General features: G+C 38.1%; 1 protein-coding gene across 3 annotated transcripts in view; it reads right to left on the reverse strand.

Moving 5' to 3' along the window:
• prom1a (prominin 1a) overlaps positions 1-21204 on the reverse strand; it is a 135661-nt gene that overhangs the window by 56600 nt on the left and 57857 nt on the right. For all 3 annotated transcript variants that reach the window (XM_057849376.1, XM_057849375.1, XM_057849374.1), the window contains 3 exons: positions 8041-8161; positions 2830-2893; positions 2461-2550 (listed from right to left, as the gene is read on the reverse strand). In XM_057849376.1, the coding sequence (XP_057705359.1) occupies positions 2461-2550; positions 2830-2893; positions 8041-8161 (275 nt within the window). The remainder of the gene's footprint in view (positions 1-2460; positions 2551-2829; positions 2894-8040; positions 8162-21204) is intronic.

Below are 21204 nucleotides of genomic sequence, written 5' to 3' on the forward strand. Positions count from 1 at the left end.
CTCGTCTTAATAAAACTCATCTACAAAAGACGAGGGCTGCCGGTGGTCTGGCTTTGCCTAATTTCCGTTTTTATTATTGGGCGGCCAACCTGCGGTGTCTCGCGTTCTGGTCTCGCTTTCATTATCGCCCAGATCCTCCTGACTGGGTGGCAATGGAGTTGAGATCAGAGGGCGATGCATCCCTGGCTGCATTGATTGGCTCCTCTCTTCCACTCTCAACCAGATCTTTAAAGAATCCAGTGGTTAAACACTCAGTGAGGCTCTGGTCTCAGTTCCGAAAGTTTTTCATTTTACATGACTTCTCACCATCAAGCCCAATATTACGTAATCATTTTTTCAAACCTTCACTCAATGACCCCGCCTTCAAAGAGTGGAGTCAGAGGGGAAAAGAACACTTCAGAGATTTATTTATTGATAATAATTTGGCATCATTTCAACAATTACGTAACAAGTTTGCACTTCCACAGTCAAATTTCTTCCGTTATCTACAAATTCGACATTTTATACTTTCTAATTTGCCCACCACGCTAAGCTCTGACAGGACTATTGTTGACATAGTTCTTTCCTCAAATCCAAACCAGAAGAGGCCTATCTCCGTGTTTTGCAGCATGATGTTGGCTCTGAAGACTGCATCTATGGATAGAATCAGGGCGGAATGGGAGGAGGACCCTCTTTTCTGAGGAAACCTGGTTATCCATCTTAAAACGAGTCAACTCCTCATCTCTGTGCGCTCGCCATGACTTAATCCAATTAAAAGTGGTCCACAGAGTTCACATCTCCAAAACCAAACTGGCCACTTTTTACCCTGACATCAGCCCACTCTGTTCCAAATGCAACATCTCAGACGGCTCACTCTTTCATATGTTTTGGACTTGTCCTAAACTTAGCGAATTCTGGACAGAGGTTTTTTCATTCCCTCTCACAGATCTTGACAGTGAGGGTGGAACCGAACCGACCTCTTATTGGCTTATTCTGAGTTACAGAGGACTCTCGACTATCTTCTGATCAGCGCCGCACTCTAGCATTTGCCTCCCTCCTGGCCCGTACGTCTCTCCTCCTCAGGTGGGTGGACCCCCTCCCTCCCACACAAACACCAAATGGCTGATGGCCTTAATGACATGTTTGAAAATTGAAACGATCAGATACTCTCTCCATTATTCTAATGGGAGATTCCTACGTGCCTGGGGACCTTTTTTAAACATGTATCAGTCCTCTTAAGCCCTTGGCATTCCACAATTTGACATCTCTTTAATTTATTGTATTGACACTTATTATCCAAAACCATTACTAAACCTCAATGTGCAATGGTCATGAAGCTCACTGGCAGTGACGGGGATTAATTTTATGGTTTATTTTCTTTTTTTATTTATTTATTATTACTATTTTTCTATTGTGTGTGTGTTGGATGTCAGTCCCATTTTTCATTCCATTTTGTGTGTTTTTTTTTTTTTTTAACTGGAAACCAATGCACTATTATTGCGAAAAATAAATAAAGAGATTTTGATTTAAAAAAGAAATTAAAATACTAAAAAAATGTCTTAGTTAGGGAATACCAAAAATAAATAAAAACTACTCAAGCATTGCAGGTTAGCAAATTCATACAGTTTAATATTATGCTAACTCTGATGCAGGTTGGACTTTCAGTAACACAATTAGTGGTGTGTTCCCCACCTCCACAACACTGACGTCTTTTTACATTACTTACAGCATTTGCTGCCGCTGCTGGTCGAAATAAAATTCTAATATCCCTCGTCTTCGAAAGGTGCAAAACAGGTGGCATGTTGTCGACTTGTTACATTTCTGTCTGGGCTGTGAGTGAGTGCGTGTGTGTCTGTGTGTGTGTGTGTGTGTGGGGGGGGGGGGTCATGTCATCAGCCAATCAAACATGTGTTTGAGGGGAAAAAAATGGACCGGCACATTCACCAAGTGAAAAGAGGTCAATGTCAGCCTGAACATAATGAAAGTACTTCATTTAATAATGGTAGGGTCAAATATATCCATAAAACATATGGAAAGACAATCTAAATCACTTACTAGTATATAACTGAACTCATAATATAATGCCAATAAGGTAGCTTAAAAGTTGGTGGGGAAAATTTGAGCATCCTGAAAAGTTGCTAGTGTCATGTCCCTACCGTCCCTATGCAAATCTAAGCCCTTGGCCAATGGGTTAACAAGGAAATGACTCTAAAATGCCCCTAAATTAATAGGAAACTCGAGAGCCCATAATTTCTCCAGAAATGGCATTTTCTAGTTTTGTTGATTGATTGATATTTTCATAATTTGAAAAGATTTACATTAGTAACCCACCTCCCTTATTTCAACTATAAATATCAGTAGAGTAGCTTTTTTTCCCCCCACATTAGTTTTCTCCGCCATCCATCCGCAAAAATAATGTTGTTGTTGTTGTTATCATCCTGATAGTATCACTAGGATATGAAGCTGGGAGCGCATACATACCTCTTGTCATTTTCAGCACACCGTCCAAGGCGGGTTGAATCTCCTTATCCAACGAGTCGCGTATCCTTCCACCTAATAGAGGACCTATGTCTGTGTGACAATAAGAGATAAACAAATATTAAAAGATAAGACAGGGTCCATTTACTCCATTGCGTCACTTATGACGGCCATTTGGAGAAATACAACAACATGAGATCATCAGGGGTTTACATAATCAGAAAACAGAAAGAACAAAATGACAATGATGGCGAAGATATTGGCTTCCTTTATGAAATATTTGAATTTTCAAGTGTCCCACAAAGGGTTTTAAATGAATGGAGTGATGCAACTAGCCACTAGGGGGCGAAAGTAGACAAGAATTGGACTTACTCTCCAGGTCGTACAAGACTTGGTTCTTGGCGGTGGTGTACTGGGAGCCAAGGTAATCGATTTGCTGCAAATAGGTAGAACAAAACATTTTAGTCCATTTGTATCAATTTTTGGTGTTCCGAAGACAACTTCTTACTAAAACCTACTCACAAGTGCCTACGGGAAATTCAGCCCAAGACACTAATTCCACCAAACTTTAGTTGAACTCATTGGTTGCCACTGAAGGAAATAGATGTCTGAAGCATTTTAACCAGAGGTGAGTAGTAACGCATGGCAATTACACTGTTACATTTACTTGAGTAATTTTTTGAGAAAAATTTACTAACCCTTCAGTAGATTTGTGAAGAACAAACAATACTCCTACTCCGCTACTTTGGGCTACACGGAGTCGTACATTTTTCCTCTTTATTCTACATATTGACTTCATTTTTGCCAGCGATGCCGACAGTGGCTGTCTCAGTTTCACCAATGAGACGTCGCAACAATTATAACATGACTGCATTATACCAATCAGAGGTAACAATGTTTGTTTTCTCCAATAGAGGGAACTCATGCTCTTTGGATGGGTGATGTTTCATAGTGTTGTTCTGGTCTAAATTCAACCCTTATTTTGTCATTTATTTGGCCTGATCTTATCATGTAATAGGTTGTAGTACAGTATAATAATGACAGTTCATACAGATGATGTGCTGAGAAAAAAAAATACCATTCTTTTTTTAAAAATCAGACAATGTAAGCAGTTATTCACAATGTTACTCATTACTAGAGTATTCTTTGCAACGTATACTTTTTTTTTCACTTGTACTTGAGTAAATTTTTGAATGATTAATTTTACTCTTACTTGAGTAAAAATATTTAAAAGTAATGCTAGTCTTAGTTGAGTAAAATCTTTGGCTACTCGACCCACCTCTAATTTTAACTAGTGTTGCACCAACATCGTTTTTTTGGCTCCTGCTGCCAATTCAGTTACCCAGCTCTGTGGTATCAGGTAATGCCAAGACTATATGATTTTCGAAAACGTATACAAAATATTTATTTTAAGAGATGTCCCGATCGGGTCCGATCACGTCATTTTCATAGTATTGGAATCGGCAAAAAAATATCGGCCATGCCTTTTTTAAATATACTATATATATATATATATATATATGTATATATATATATATATATATATATATATATATATATATATATATAATTTTTTTTTTTTTTAATTTTTATTTTTTTTTTATTAAATTGTTTTCTAATTGTATTTAACGTTACACACATAATATGTTACACACATCCAGAGTCTTTAGTTTAGGCTTAAGGTAGGGTTATCAAATTTATCCCGATAACGGCGGTATTAATTTTTCTATAAATGTATCATGTTAAAATATTTAACGCAATTAATGCATGCACTGCACGACCCACTCACGCATTGTCACCCTCAATCTGTAATGGCGCCGTTTTATCTATATAGAGAGATAAAAGGCAGCATAAAATGAGTAGAGTGAATTTGGCAGCCTTTGGAGCCTTTTTTTAAATGGCTAAAGCCTTACAATCCCTCTCCCTACGATTAGAAATATCAAGCGAAGCAATGTGGGGAAGCAAGGAAGCAACTGATCTTTTTCTTAACACCTTATGTTATTTCCCAACGCAGAGAAGATATATCAATTGGTAGCACTACGCACAGTCATGGTTCCAATTCCCATCATGCATTTGGGCATGGCCAAAGTATCATTTACTGAAAGCTCAACAAATACTCTAGATGACAATATTTAGTCACAATATACAAAGTCACAAGTCTTCTATCAGTGGATCCCTCTCACAGAAAGAATGTTAATAATGTAAATGCCATCTTGAGGATTTATTGTCATAATAAACAAATGCAATACTTATGTACTGTATGTTGAATGTATATATTCGAGTTTTATTCATTTTTTCCTTAATGCATTGCAAAATGTATATGATCGGGAAAAATTATCGGGAATGATTGGAATTGAATCGGGAGCAAAAAAAAAAGCAATTGGATCGGGAAATATCGGGATCGGCAGATACTCAAACTAAAACGATCGGGATCCTTCAGTCTATTATTTTCAATTATTTTTACCCACCTGAACCCACCACGAACTGTGGTTTAAGATGACACTCGCCACGCTACATGCTAATGCTAGCGAGGACGCGAATGCTATGCTAACGATCCAAGCCACCTAGCATCGCGTTTGCAACGGCGTCACAACCCCTTGCCTCCTCCCCCCTCCCGCTTTGCTCTCTTCGTGTCCCCCGCGTCATTCACCCAGATTTCAGTACCGCGCACCTTCACATCCTCAGTAACGGTAAAGGTGTTGCAAAGATGGGAAAATGAATCAATTAGATTACTCACTACTAGCAAAAATAATGTCGTTGGAGTGCTGTTATACTTTAATGCTGTGATTAACAACACTGCGACTCAATTACCGTATACTCAATTTCATGTTAAATAATTGCTATCATGGATTGGTCAAATAACCTTTATGCCTACCTGGTATGGGTGGGGGGGGAAATGAATGAAATCCTCTATAACTTCAGACTTAAAATGATTTCAAAGGCCAAAATGTTTTTTTTTTTTTTTTTTTTTTTTTTTAAATGTATCATCTTTATTGATGCCATGTCAATTGCCACGTTTACATGGAGCCAAATATTCCAATTACAATCGGAATATTTGTTCAAACCAAATAAATGTGTTCCAAATAAACACCTCAATCGGAATGAACAGGCCCAAACCGAATGGAATTTCATTCCGATTCACAGGGGTGGAATATTCCTTTTCCGAAACCGATTAGAAGTAAAATTATATCATGTAAACAGGGAAGCGGAATGGTGTCTGGTTGCGTTCTTTCTGCGCATGCTCCGTACTGACGTGGTGACGTCACTTGGTGACGTAAGTAACGTCACTTGCAACATGGCTTCCAAGCACACGCACAGCGCACCCACACAACTTTTTAAATGAACGGCGTATCATTCTGAAGTTTTGTTTCCACTCGAAAAGTTAAAAATGCAGCTGATCTGACGATCGATCTCCATGTTTTGCAACGTGACGCTTTGTTTTGATTAATCTGCGCATGTCAGACGGCAGTTGTCAAACGTCCTTTCGGAATAAAGGCAGTCACATGTAAACGCTGGATCGGAATAGATGAAGTGACATGTAAACAGCTGATGTGAAATTTCCATTCGGAATGATTTGAATCGGTATGAATAAAAGCATGTAAACGTGGCTTATGTCAGTGTCATATAACTTTAAATCCTGGCTGGTATTACCGTTTGACATGCATATTTATCCCTCATTTAAAGTACCTATACAGTACATCGAAAATATGTCTGCTAAATGTACTCATTCACACACTTACCAGAATAAAAACTCTACTAGGCTAAAAAAAAAAAAAAAAAAACCTTACTATTTATCCTGGACATCTTGGGAAGGTCAACTGGCAGTTGGAAACTCGAACATCTCCAAGAGTAAATATTGCAAAGCATCGGCGTATTATTTCTTAGTACTCGCCGATACTGATGTCTGTATTTTAGAGCAACAGTGGGGAGAACAAGTATTTGATACACTGCCGATTTTGCTGGTTTTCCCACTTGCAAAGCATTTAGAGGTCTGTAATTTGTATCATAAGTTCTCAACTGTGAGGGACGGAATCTAATACAAAAAAACAGAAAATCACGTTGTATCATTTTTAAATAATAAATTTGCATTTAATTGCATGAAATAAGTATTTGATACATCACAAAAATCGAACTTAATATTTGGTACAGAAACCTTTGTTTGCCATTACAGATACCAAACGTTTCCTGTAGTCCTTGACAAGGTTTGCACACACTGCAGCAGGGATTTTGGCCCACTCCTCCATGCAGATCTTCTCCAGAGCCTTCAGGTTTCGGGGCTGCTGCCGGGCAACACGGACTTTCAGCTCCCTCCATAGATTTTCTATCGGGTTCAGATCTGGTGACTGGCTAGGCCACTCCAGGACCTTAAGATGCTTCTTACGGAGCCACTCTTTAGTTGCCTTGGCTATGTGCTTTGGGTCGTTGTCATGCTGGAAGACCCAGCCACGACCCATCTTCAGGGCTCTCACTGAAGGAAGGAAGTCGTCAGCCAAGATCTGGCGATACATAGCCCCATCCATCCTCCCCTTGATACGGTGCAGTCGTCCTGTAACCTTGGCAGAGAAGCAGCCCCAAAAAATGATGTTTCCTCCTCCATGTTTCACGGTTGGGATGGTGTTCTTGGGGTTGTACTCATCCTTCTTTTTCTTCCAAACACGACGAGCCAAGATTAGACCAAAAAGTTCAATTTTGGTCTCATCCGACCTCATGACCTTCTCCCATTGCTCCTCTGGATCATCTAGATGGTCAGTGGCAAACTTCAGACGTGTCTGGACATGCACTGGCTTCAGCAGCGGGACCTTGCGTGCGCTGTAGGATTTTAATCCATGACGGCGTAATGTGATTCCGATGGTTTTCTTCGAGACTGTGGTTCCAGCTCTCTTCAGGTTATTGACCAGGTCCTGCCGTGTAGTTCTGGGCTGATCCCTCACCTTCCTCATGACCAGTGATGCCCCACGAGGTGAGATCTTGCATGGAGCCCCAGAACGAGGCAGATTGACCGTCAACTTGAACTTCTTCCATTTTCTAATAATCGCTCCAACAGTTGTTACCTTCTCACCAAGCTACCTGCTTATTTTCCTGTAGCCCATCCCAGCCTTGTGCAGGTCTATTATTTTATCCCTGATGTCCTTACACAGCTCTTTGGTTTTGGCCATTGTGGAGAGGTTGGAGTTTGTTTGAGCATGGTGTCTTTTATACAGGTAACAAGTTCAAATAGGTCCAGTTACTTCTGGTAATGAGTGGAGAACAGGAAGGGTTCTTAAAAAAGAACTAAGAGCCGAAATATTTACTAGTTGGTAATGTATCAAATACTTATTTCATGCAGTTAAATACAAATTTATTGTTCAAAAATTATACAATGTGATTTTCTGGATTTTTGTATTAGATTCCGTCCCTCACATTTGAAGAGAACTTATGATCAAATACTTGTTCTCCCCACTGTATACTAGGAGCCCCTTCCGATTAGTATTGGTGCAACCTTAAATTTTACTTTTCAGATAGATTGGACTTCTTTCATCAATGCAAACCAAAGAAAAAGTCTCATGAAAGGAAGTTAGCCATTTTAGATCTCATTCATCTTACCCTTGGCGTGTCGTTGGCAAAGGTATGCATATCCCTCATGTTGCTGTTGACCAGACGACGGATGTTCTTGACCTGAGTGCTCAGGTTCTGGTTAGCGGCATACGCGCACAACACGCCGATCCTGTCGAAGCAAGGGACTTACTGTTAACTCTGTTTGTTCATTTTCTCCTTTTTTCAAAATTCATTTGATATTTATTTTATTCAGTCCGAACTAAAGAAAGAGTGGCAATGAAAGTTTGCCACAATCGATCATCATCTCTGTAAATAGAGTGCTTACACATGTAAATTGAGCCTAACATTTCAGGCACAAATACTGCAAATTACCACATGATAAAATATTGTGCACTGTGTAATGTAGTTCAGTGGCGGCACCAGGGGGTGGCCAGGGTTGGCCACGGCCACCCCTATAAATTGGTTGGCCACCCCACTGGCCACCCCGCTTGCCAGTATATCGTTAGATTGTTGTAGCATCAGTTATGCATTTCATCCCAAATGAATGCATTTATTTTGTTTTGTTAAATGTAGGGCTGTCAAATTTATCGCGTTATCGGGCGGTAATTAATTTTTTAAATGAATCACGCAGTCGCGGTACGACTCACTCGCACATTGCCGCAAACAGCCTACAATGGTGCCGTTTTACTTATATACAAAGATAAGAGGCAGCGTCAAGTGAGTGGAGTAGATACAAGCATTCATTGGGGCCGTACTTTTAATTGGCAAAAGCTTTGTCATCTCTCCCACAGCAAATATAAATATTGTGGGAAGCGAAGTGGGGAAGAATGACAGGAGTTGATCTTTTTCTAAACACCCTGTAGTGTACCCAACGCAGAGAAGCATTTTCAGCCACCTTACACAGTCATGGTTGCACCACTTCCCATCATGCATTTGGGCAGAACAGTTAAGTCGCTACAGTATCATATACTAAAAGCTCAACAAATCCACTAAATGGCAATATTTAGTCACAATATACAAACTCACATTTATCCTTTAAAAATTACAAGTCTTTCTATCCGTGGATCACTTTCACAGAAAGAATGTTAATAATGTTAATGCCATCTTGTGGAATTATTGTTATAATAAACAAATACAGTACTTATGTACAGTATGTTGAATATATACTGTATATCCGGCTTGTCTTATCTTTCCATTCCAACAATAATTTACAAAAAATATGGCATATTTTAGAGATGGTTTGAATTGCGATTAATTACGATTAATTAATTTTTAAGCTGTGATTAACTCGATTAAAAATTTTAATCGTTTGACAGCCAGAGTTAAATGTACATCTTATGCCTAATATATACATAACACAATAAAATAGAATTTTTGTGGAACTCAAAATGTTGACTGAACAGTTATGGACTGTGCACATTAAATCGTTAGTAACATCAAATATTACACAATACACCAAAGTATATCAGTAGCCGTGTCCTTAAGTCTTTCTGATAGTTTTCCCCTGACCTTTTCACTGCAATAATATAATGAAAACCTAAAATTATGGCTTTTAGTTTTGGTCACCCCAAGATTTTAAGTGGCCCCATCTGGCCACCCCTATGAAAAATTTCTGTAGGCGCCACTGATGTAGTTTTACATAGAACTGAAAAAAACAAAAAACTAACAAAAGTTGGATATGTGTTAGCAATCAGTGGTAGAGACAATTTTGGACAGCAACAATCACTGCATTATATAGAAAGGAAAATGCAGAAAAATTACAGATGCTGTAGTTTTGTTATCGTCTCCATAAAAGAAGGTCAGACTGAAATATAAGGAGGACAACAACACAAAACAAAGCCCTGGGTCGACTTTGTATTTCTATTTCGTAACATGGAAAAAAATCCAGATATATAATGTATTTGACCAACAAATCTAATATTAAAAACAATACAAAAGTTTACAGAATAAAAGACATAAATATGAATATTGATAAAATTGTTGGCATAATTAATATTCACCATGGAAAAAATACAAGTGGTTGAAATATGCAAACAAGTACATTTAGGAAACTTAATAGAATAGCAATAAAAAAATACTAAACACAAGAAAAAATACAAAATAAGAATAAATATATTAATACACAACCTCAATTCAGTTAAACATGAATACAACGGAATACACTACAACACTTGGTAACTTTTCAACCTTTATAAAATATTTCCATAACATTTGTAATGATTTGTCGATTGACAACTAGTTAAATGACACCTCTTTTATATCATGAGGGGGTCTGTATCGCTTTCACTGGCACTAATTAACTTTGAGGAGGGTGGCAGGAACCCTGCCACACAAAAAAACTACAAATGTGCTCACTGCTGTACGGCATGTGTCACTTCCCCCTTTCCCCATTCATTATAAAGGCAGAAGTCGATGCGAACGCTTTCGCGCAGTGTAAAGATGGCAGAGCAACAAATGAGACAAAAAGTTTTGTCTGAAGATGAAAAAAAAGGATAAAAGGACACTCAGGAATAAACATTCGTAATATTAATAAATAAAAAAACACTGACGAGTTCTGGTAGGCAGGGGGTTAGCCATACGGTTGCTAACTGTCATATGCTATTGTTTAGCCACAATTGGATTCATTACGTTATTACTATTCATCCTTCACACAGCCGCTGGGAACAGAAATGTCGTTTAATCAATCTGCTGGTGACCGGTAGATGATGGTTTTACAACACTATGCGCTCACAGTCTTCCTTAAGGCAAAACACTACCGCTTTTGTCCACCGGCGTCACTAAAATCCACCAAAACTGAAAAGTTACCAAGTCTTATGAGTGTGCTGAATACTACTTGAATTCATTATGATACAGAATGAAATTAATCGCAAAAAAAACTCACACTTAACTGCTCAATGTATCCCATTGATGGCAATCCTTTACAAAATAGGACTATTTGGTTATTTTTACCCCCACAGGGCAAATTCATTTAACTAATTGGCTGTCATTGACAGCGCTAGACGAGCAAGCCAACTCATTTGCCCCCTCCAGTCAAAATGGATTTGACAAGTAGTGGTGTCAATCGAAGCCAATCAGTTAATGTAAATTGTTATCTCATCAATATGGCAGACCATAAAAAAGTGTGCTAAACAATGTTCCCTCTAATTTTTCATGTGTCTGAGCAGACACACAAGCTCTGTGTACGCTGTAGCCATACACCCGTATCACACCTGTTCAAAACCTTGGATCATAACAGGTGATATGGCTGGTTAAAATAATGAAAATACAGCAGCAATTTGCATTTGTTTACTTTTAGTATAATTGATTTGGCCCGCTTAAAATGAAAAACACAAAAGTCTCATTCTTTATGAGATTAGATTCATGAGATCTTCATGTACTATGTTATAAGTGAGAGTCCTGCTATAACCATGCAAAGAGTCCTGCTTTGGCCTGGAAACGGTCCAATTATGGCATATGTGAGTTAATAAATAAAACATAATGAACAACTACAATGAGAGTATATCAATAATATAAATAAATAAATAAATTTCCCCCAAAAATGCGACTTATACTCCGGTGCGACTTGTAAATGTTTTTTTACTCTTCACTGTGCATTTTTTGGCTGGTGCTACTTATAGTTTGAAAAATATGGTATACAGAATGCAATTAAATGCTATTAATCTCAAGCGATTAATCGTGATTGAGATTAGTAATAATTGTCCACCCCTAATACATGTACAGTAAATACATGTACCAGACATTGTGTCAGCATTTTTTTTTTAATCACCAAACAATACCCTCCAGACGAGTAAGCAAAGCAAAATTACGCTCATCTATTACGACGCTTTATACTGAGGCCTTGTCAACAAATTCAAATAAACCTTGTGCGTCTATTGATGCCAGCCATTCCCTTTGCCCTCATCGGGCAGACCTGTGCAGCACGTCTCAGGCTTAATTAGCCTGGGCAACATCAAGGCGACGGCAGCTCATAATATTAAGCCGCTTCCATGACTCACCCTCAATCCCGGCGGAATTGTCAGCGCAGCAGCTCACAGCTTGGTCTAAATATTTAAATATATATATAACGTGCACGTAGATGCTCATGTTAGAGCGTTGCAAAAGAGCAACTTTGATCAGTGGGAATATTCATCAATGATGTCAAACGGATTGTGTTTTTCTCTCTGAAGGTGTACACAACACACACAGTGAGACAGAGCCTTTCTTCTGCTCGTCCCTGTCATCACGAATGCACTTCATCTTTTCTAGACCCACCTCCTCTTTTGTTTCAATAATCCCGTTAACCTATCCTGTATAATCCTGCAAATGTTATGTACTTTCAGTCGAGTTAAAATACTGAAACCAAACAACTGTCATTGTATCTCAGATTGAATCATCAGTGTACAATGGTAATTTGCCTTGAGGGTGTACAAAGTATCTATCTGCGCCTACCTATGATGTTGAAAATGGATGATATGACTCATGTCATGTTGATGATACATCATCCATGGAAAAAAATAGATAAAACAATATTAAAATGGATAAGTACATTACGAAATAATTGATTGCACTGGGCAACAGTTTGAAGAATGGACTGATTTTAAAAAACAAAATCTGTACTAGAATAATTAATTAAATTACCGTAATTTTCCGAATATAACGCGCACTTTTCCCCCCCAAAATCAACTTGTAAAATCATGGTGCGCATTATAAACGGGTACATGGATGGAGACAGAAATATATATATATATATATATATATATATATATATATATATATATATATTAGGGCTGTCAAAATTATCGCGTTAACGGGCGTTAATTAATTTTTTAAAATTAATCACGTTAAAATATTTGACGCAATTAACGCACTCCCCCCGCTCAGACAGATTTAAATGACAGTTCAGTGAACTGCTTGTTAATTGTGTTTTAAGGAGTTTTGCCGCCCTCTGCTGGCGCGTGGGTGCGACTGATTTTATAGGCTTCAGCACCCATGTGCATTGTGTAAGTAATTATTGACATCAACAATGGTGGGCTACTAGTTTATTTTTTGATTGAAAATTTTACAAATTTTATTAAAACGAAAACATAAAAAGGGGTTTTAATATAAAATTTCTATAACTTGTACTAACATTTTTCTTTTAAGAACTACACGTCTTTCTATCCATGGATCACTTTAACAGAATGTTAATAATGTTAATGCCATCTTGTTGATTTATTGTTATAATAAACAAATAGTCCTTATGTACTGTATTTTGAATGTATAAATCCATCTTGTGTCTTATCTTTCCATTCCAACAATAATTTACAGAAAAATATGGCATATTTTATAGATGGTTTGAATTGCGATGAATTGCGATTAATTACGATTAATTAATTTTTAAGCTGTAATTAACTCGATTAAAAATTTTAATCATTTGACAGCCCTTATATACAACATATATATATATATATATATATATATATATATATATATATATATATATATATATATATAAACCGTTTTTTTTTTTTAATTTATTGACATGGCCACGTTGTGTTGAAGAAACGTATGCGGCGATCCGTTGCCGACCATTACGGTAACTGATGTCACCATTTTGTTTCGGTAATACTTCACTCGGATCGGCCTAATGATTTCGTCTGTGTTAAATTCTGCTTTTTTCACTCTTCATAAAGCACAGAATTTTTGTTTCTTGAAGTCATTTGAGTCAACGTTTATTGCAGCTCCGCAACTCGGACCATAACAAACATAACAACACAGACTTCCTGTGTGTGTCCGTCAACTAACCCATATAACAATAGTTCCTATTGCTACTGTCGTGTCCGTTTTATCTCGTCTTGGAAAAAAAACTAGAATACTTCGAGTGCCGTGTTCAACGTTTTATTTCTTGCTGTCAATGAACTTAAATGCCGACAGTCCGGCTATAACGCGGCGCTCTTCTGTCTAGCCTCAGCGGCCCTCTGGCTCAGACAATAACAACATAGATATGACAATACAGCAGCATGGATCCACCAGTGCCACAACATAGAACAACATAACGTAGAATACCAGTATGTCACAGTGTCGACAGCGATGAGCTCTCTCGGGTTTCCGACTTACGTTCTCACTTTATTTTACCTTATCAATCCATGGAAGAAACATTTATTCATCATGATGAAACGAGCAAGTTATTCAGCAGCCATTAAAAGAAAAGTCACATCTGTTTTGTTTTCTCCTAGATTGTGGTAAATTGGAGAAGTTGTCAAATCATATTATTACCATAAATATTGTCAGTTTATGATAATGTTTTGAACTACCAATATGCTATGCTTGTGCTGAGTTTCACCAGTCAATAAAATGACAGTTCTGTATCTGTACACGAGCTCTGTTTTCTTGTGTTCTTCTATTTATTGGTGCTAAAATTAGGGTGCGCGTTATAAACGGGTACAATAATTTCCCCTAGATTTTACAAGTAATTTTGGGGTGTGCATTATACACGGGTGCACCTTATATTCGGGAAATTACGGTATATAGTTAATTTATTGGCTTGCATTGATGGCGCTAGAAGACCAGTTCAATGGACTGTAGAGGTGCGAATGAACATTTGTTCCATGACAGCCAATGAGTTAACATAGCCGCTTTTGCACTGTAGGAACAATCCGCAGTTCCTACAACCTTTTGGGGGACGATGACGTCATTTTGCGTGTTTGCATATGTAAGAACTAGTGACCAAGAACTCGAATTCCGAGAACGATTTTAGTTCTTACTCTGAGGTAGCGACATTCAGTGGGACCGTAAGAACTCGATTACGTACTTGCGCATCTCAAAGAGCTGCCATATTTGAAAAAAAAAAAAATAAAATAAAATACCTTGTACTAAATTTGTGTGCACTTCCAGTCTCATCATTAGACGGTGGATTTGCTCGACGATGGAAACTATTCCCTTCAGGGAACCTCGGACTTAAAACTTGTAGGCTCTAATAAGCCATAATTGTTCTCTTTTACTAAAATATCTCATTAGAAACATATATTATTGCCATTGATTGATCTATAATATTTAGTACATCTTTTGATCTACGGAGGATGCCATGTTTTACGCATGCAATGCACGCTGGGCATGATAATGCGGTTGGACTGGACTGGGAGAATAGCTATGCTAGCTAGCAAGCGAAGCTCGTATGACGACTGGCATGATTTTGTCACATTCTGCTGCTGGTCAGATTGTTTAGTTACAGAGATGTGGGATGAGTTCCCAATGTCGTACCTGTATCCAATTCCAGTTCATCAGCAGTGTCATTAAACCGTTCCTAGGCAGCTTGCTGAGGTATTGACTTGCTGCCATTTGACAATTTGTATATGGCGGAAAACACAGACAAGGCTGAAAGAGCAGTTTCTGCTCTTGCACCCCTCATTAAAATAAACTGCTGTATTTTAAGCCAAAAGAACTGTTGTGTTTGATAGAACAATATGTCTATATGCTGCCATAACAGATTCATGATGCATTAAGCCCCCGAACTATTTTTAATTTTTCCGTTTTTACCCTGGAGACCACCGTTTACAGACGTCGCGCAACCGCAATAATGGCGAGCTACTAGTTGAACTACTTTTTCAAATTTAATTAAAACGAAAACGTTAAAAAGGATTTGAATACCAAATTATTATGACTCATACTAACATTAATCTTTAAAGAGCTACCAGTCTATTTGTCCGTGGTTCCCTTTCAAACATGCAAGAATTGACATTATGTCATCGACGGTCCATTTTGTTGTTTTCCGATCAGCTTAGTTTTTGCGGTTTTATTTTGCCAGAGGTGGGTGTGGCGAGTAAATATTGCATCACTGGCGCAGTCTACAACATCAAAGCAGTTTGTATCAGGCGCAGTACCCCTGTGCGAACATGCATGGCTAAACATGGTTCCTGTAACTACTGGAGAGGCCTATAGTTACTGTATGTGAAGTAAGTACTCAGGTTCCTCCTGTCCGAAAGCGGCTAATTGGCACTATTTTAGATTTTTGTCTCGTGGAAAATTTTTCTAGCAACCTGTTGGTTTATTAATATAAAACAGTGACATGATTTTAAAATGATAATCGATTCTTTGCAGGAGCATATTGATAACCTACTGGCAGTGTTGTCACAGATTACTTGAAAAAGTAATTTAATTACTAATGACTGATTACGCCTCGAAAAAGTCTAGTTACTTTACTGATTACTTTATTATCAAAGTAACTAAGTAACTTTAAAAGTAATTTTTTTGTTACTTTTTACAATCTTTCCTCTCTTTGGTGCTTCAATATAAGAATGACAACAGAAAAATGTTGTTGCATGTAATTAACTTTCCGATAATTGAATTTAAAGGAGAAGATCAGAATTTTTCACGAAAGGCTTTATCTTTGAGTTAGCGGGGGTTTCATTAGTCGATGGAGTTTATTTCAACCACCATTGACTTGCGCTAGCTTAGCTACTCTGGAGCCCTGAAACTTAACAAATAACTCACAAACTGCATGGAATTTGTTGAAATCAACTACACGGAGTAATTAAACCCCCGCTAACTCGAAGATTAAGCCTAACGTCTAAAATTCTGAACTTCGGGTTAGGGCAGGGGTGTCCAAACTTTTTGCAAAGGGGGCCGGATTTGGTGTGGAAAAATGCGGGGGGCTGACCTTGGCTGACGTCCTTTATGTACAATATATTCAAGCAAATTTTAGCAAGCCATTCTGTGTGTCACATTTGCTATACTATTTTTTTCAGTTAATAATTTCAACAATCTTGCAAGTAGCCTTTGTGGCATTCTTTTTCGACTCTCGAGCTCTTGCGAAATACTGCCGCTGTGAAATTAAACTAGCTTCAAGTTGCTTCAACTACTCGCTAAGTATATTCCCTGTAATCTTGTCGTGCATGTCAGCGTGTCTTCATTGGTATATCGCCTCACATTGAACTCTTTAAAAACAGCGACTGTCTCTTTGCAAATGACGCGGACACAGTCGTTGCGTATTTTAGTGAAGAAATAGTCCAATTTCCACCTACCCTTGAAGTGTCGGACGTCGCAGTAAACTTTGTTTTTTTTTTTGTTGATTTTCGCCATTTTAGAAAATTGGGAGTAAAGGGTCACGTGGGGTAATGTTGCTTAGAGTGCTGCTGCCTTTTAGTGGGCAAATGAGGAGCAGCATTTAGCATGTAAGCTACTTCATATGCTGGTAGCAGTACTGTTGACCAATTTATTAAGTCTGTGTACGGGCCAGACGTTATTGATTTTATGAGAGAGGCTGGGGGCCGGATGAAATTTGACCACGGGCCGCATTTGGCCCCCGGGCTGGACTTTGGACATGTCTGGGTTAGGGTTTAGGGTTAACAGCATATCAGTTCCAATGTAAAACAATGCAAACTGACTGCACCATAATCAAAAACACATAAATGAATTGCACAGCGCAATAAACACAAAAGTGGGGGTGGGCACGAATGCGCTCGCACAACCCGGAAGTACGCCATACACACATGGTCAAACTGGCCACAAAACGTGGTGGCAACTAAGCACTTTACACTCAATCGGACTTACAACACATCCCAAAGATGCTAAACAAAAACGTTACCTCACGGCTTAAATGTGCAACACAAATATGATGTAAACAATGCTTGCTGACTTGGCGAGGACGAGAGGGAGCGATGACTACCCGCCGTTGCAACGGTAAAGCTTTGAAACGGCCGAACATGTAGCGGCTCCAACCTATCGCTGGAACCCTCCAGAAGGAAAAATACTCACGTTCATTCAAGGACCACGTAGATGAACATTCCCTCGCACATCTCAACAGGTGGCTGCACTCGGCTCAAATGTGCACCCGCGCTCCTCACGTCTTTCTCAGCCCCAGTCTCAGGAAGCAACTATAAGCGGTTACCATGGTAACGAATGGGTAGTGGGAACCTTTCTAACATTTTCTATTCAAAAATCTCTTCATACATTGACTACAATATTCGTCATCCTACATACATTATGAGGCAATAACAAAACAGTAACTCAAGGACACTAAGGAAACTTAAATCAGATTACTGGTTTAGAAAAATGAACGCGCTAGATTGCTAAAACGTATTGCAGTGTACAACAACTATTATCCTGTTCTGCTGTTTCCCATGTTATAGGATCTCTGTGTAAAAGAAACTTTGCATAAGTTGTCAAAATTCACCCCTCACTAAATTTGGGAAAGGCTTTGTTCTTCCATTTGAATCTGAGCCAAAGACCCATGAAACTCAGTCTGTTGGAAAAAGTCCACAAGAGCAGAAGATGAAGAAGGAGGGCATCCCACTAGCGTGTATGTAGGCCACTATTGGGGGTTGACACGGTCTACTGGCTCAATAGCTTGTAGCCAATCTAACAATGGTCTGCATTCACCGGCCAGTCTCCCCTCCCTGCTTCCACGAGAGCGGAGGTGAACCTCCATCATCGTCTCTACACAACAACACAATTACAAGGTCAGCCACCATTGCCAAGACTCAGAGCTGGCTCTCACAAAGAGGAGTTTTCAACAATAAATCCCCATATGAACAGACACAATCAGTGTGCACTCATTTCACCCTGAAGGAAAAGAATGAAAAGGATCTCCATATTTATGGGAAACACAACACCTAATATACAGTGATCCCTCACTACTTTGCACTTCAAACTTCGCGCCCTCAGTCCATCGCAGATTTTTTATCAATTAAAAATAAATAAATAAATAAATAAATACAGTGTTATATAGAGATGTCCCGATCAGATCATGTACAGCCTCTCACTCTCACTCCTTCTGCCTTTCTTGCTCAGCAGGCAGCTGGAGTTTGCTTGTTTAAGTTAACGATGAGTGACAGGGGTGCTGCTTTGATAGCTATCTTCAAAGCCGTAGATCTGTCGATTATCGTTTAGCTTCTTAAACACTAGTTGTAGTCTGCTGTAGCAACTCATTGTGTAAGTGAGAGGCTGTTCTCAGCTGTGTGACTGGATTTGAGTGGACTCACTCAATGAAGTATAACTAATTTGCTCCCAAAAACGTATAAATACATTCTATTTTTAATTGTTTCAGTGTCCCAAAAATGTATTTATACGTCTTTTACGTGTTTTTTCACAAGAGACATCTCTAGGTTCTGATGCAAGTTCGCTCCAAAGCACAACGTTCAAAATCCATTTTACAGCAATAAAACTGGCCACTGGAGGGCAGTAGCACATTTGGTAAGAACTCATATCGGACCATGAAATGAAATGAATGAAAAGAAATAGTCAGGAAACGGAAGTTGGAAGATGTAAGAAGCGTGAGAAATATGTGGAGAACGATGTAAAACACGGCACATGCCCCACACAAGTTCCCTACTCGAATTCTGTTATGAGGTAGTGGTCACTACAAAAGAAAGATTCAAAAAAATCTTTCTTGATGAGACAGACAGGCGGTGATGAGGGGAAAATTTACCTCGTCTGTCGATACAGCCACGGCCACAACAGCGTCATCTCTCAGTTCAATAGTTTAGTTATGTGTAAATAAATTGTTAATTTGCTATCAAAAGCTCTATTTGTCTTGTTGTTTATGTTATTTTGTAGAACGAAAACATTATTCCGATGTTTGGGATGTCACAAAAGCAAAAAATAGCTGTATTAAAGTCTAAGTTATGTTTAAAATGTATGCTTTTACAAAAAGCTCAATTTCTCTTTTTTTCCATCAGAAATTGGAAAATTGCTCAAACTGAGCTATTTTCTAATTCTGATCTCTAAAGAATGGAAAAAGATATGAAATTACTTTTTTGTTTTAGATGAAAGAAGAGAGTCATCTTTCTTTTGGTGGGTTCCTTGTTTATATAGCAATAGAACAGAATGTTCTGTGGGCCTTGCAAAATCAGTCAAAATCCAGTAAAACGGCCTGGAGCGAAGGGGGTTGCTCAGGTTAAAATGGCTGGGAGTGAATGAGTTAATGAAGACAAGAATTTTGCTATGTTATTCTTGTTTAAAAAATAATTTGGTGGGAGAGTAATATGTTTAAAACGTTTTTTTTCAAATTTTTTTATACAAGGGTAAAAACAATCTTAAATGTATCTCTTTCCAATGCTAAATCTGAATAAATACATTGAACACTTTTTAATGTAAATAAGCTCCGCCTCTACTTTGCAGATTTTCGATTATCGTTTTGGTCCCATGAACCACGAAAAACGAGGGATCACAGTACTGTACTTTTCGAACTATAAACCGCTACCTTTTTCCTCCACTTTGATCCCTGCGGTTTATAGTCCAGGGCGACTTATGTATGGATTTTAAAGGCCGATGAGCTTTATGTGTTTTGTAGGGTTGTCAAATCATCAAAAGTATAAAAGTATTAATACTGAAATGTATCCAAATAAGATATTTGCAGTTGTGGATGAAGTACTCACTTTTTGTACTTAAGTAAAAGTACAGATACATGTGCAAAAAAAAAATTTTTTTTTAAATAAAATAAAATACTCGAGTATAAGTACACGTATCTAAGAAAAAAATACGCAAGTAAAAATACTAAAGTATTTGCTTTAAAATTTGCTTTACATGTAAAAAGTAAAAGTATTTTCTCCCGATGGAAAAAAAATATATCTACATACAAAGATCTGAGTCAATATTCAAAGAAAAAAACTGAAAATTCATTGACTGCTTCAGAATTCAGAATGGAAAAAAACAAGCAATAAGGTTGACAGCCCTGAAAACAGAAGCTTAACAAGCGCAAAAACTCCAAAATTTAGTTTAATGGTGGATTACAAGCAACTATCAGATGCATACCGCCATCTACTGTAAAAGTGTGTGGTGGTTTTTATTGGTCAAAATCTTGTTCGCCTGCCTAATCTTGCTTGTACTTGTGTTGCTGCCTCTGTTACTCAGTTATTTATTTGTTGTGCTTGAACAATTTCAATGTGCCACATGAGAGTTTGATGGACTCCACTTGTGTTTGTTCATATTATGTTGTTTATTTAGAGAAAGCAGCTGGGTGAACAGAGAGAAAGAAAGAACAGAGGAAATAGTGATTAAAAAAAAAAAAAAAAGGATAAATATCTATGTTTGACTGGCTGGGAACCAGTTCAAGTTTACCCTGCGTCTTCCGTGTTGGGAGCTGGAATAGGCTCCTGCACCCCTGCAACTCTCTTATGGATAAGCGGTTCAGAAGATGAATGAATAAATACAGTCATGTGAAAAAATTAGGACACTCAATGGAAGCCTGTGTGTTTTCTAACATATTTGGTCATGAGGATATTTAATATCATTTTTAACAATCTTGAGATATTCAAG

The sequence above is a fragment of the Corythoichthys intestinalis genome, chromosome 11 (assembly GCF_030265065.1).
Source record: "Corythoichthys intestinalis isolate RoL2023-P3 chromosome 11, ASM3026506v1, whole genome shotgun sequence".
NCBI lineage: Eukaryota > Metazoa > Chordata > Actinopteri > Syngnathiformes > Syngnathidae > Corythoichthys > Corythoichthys intestinalis.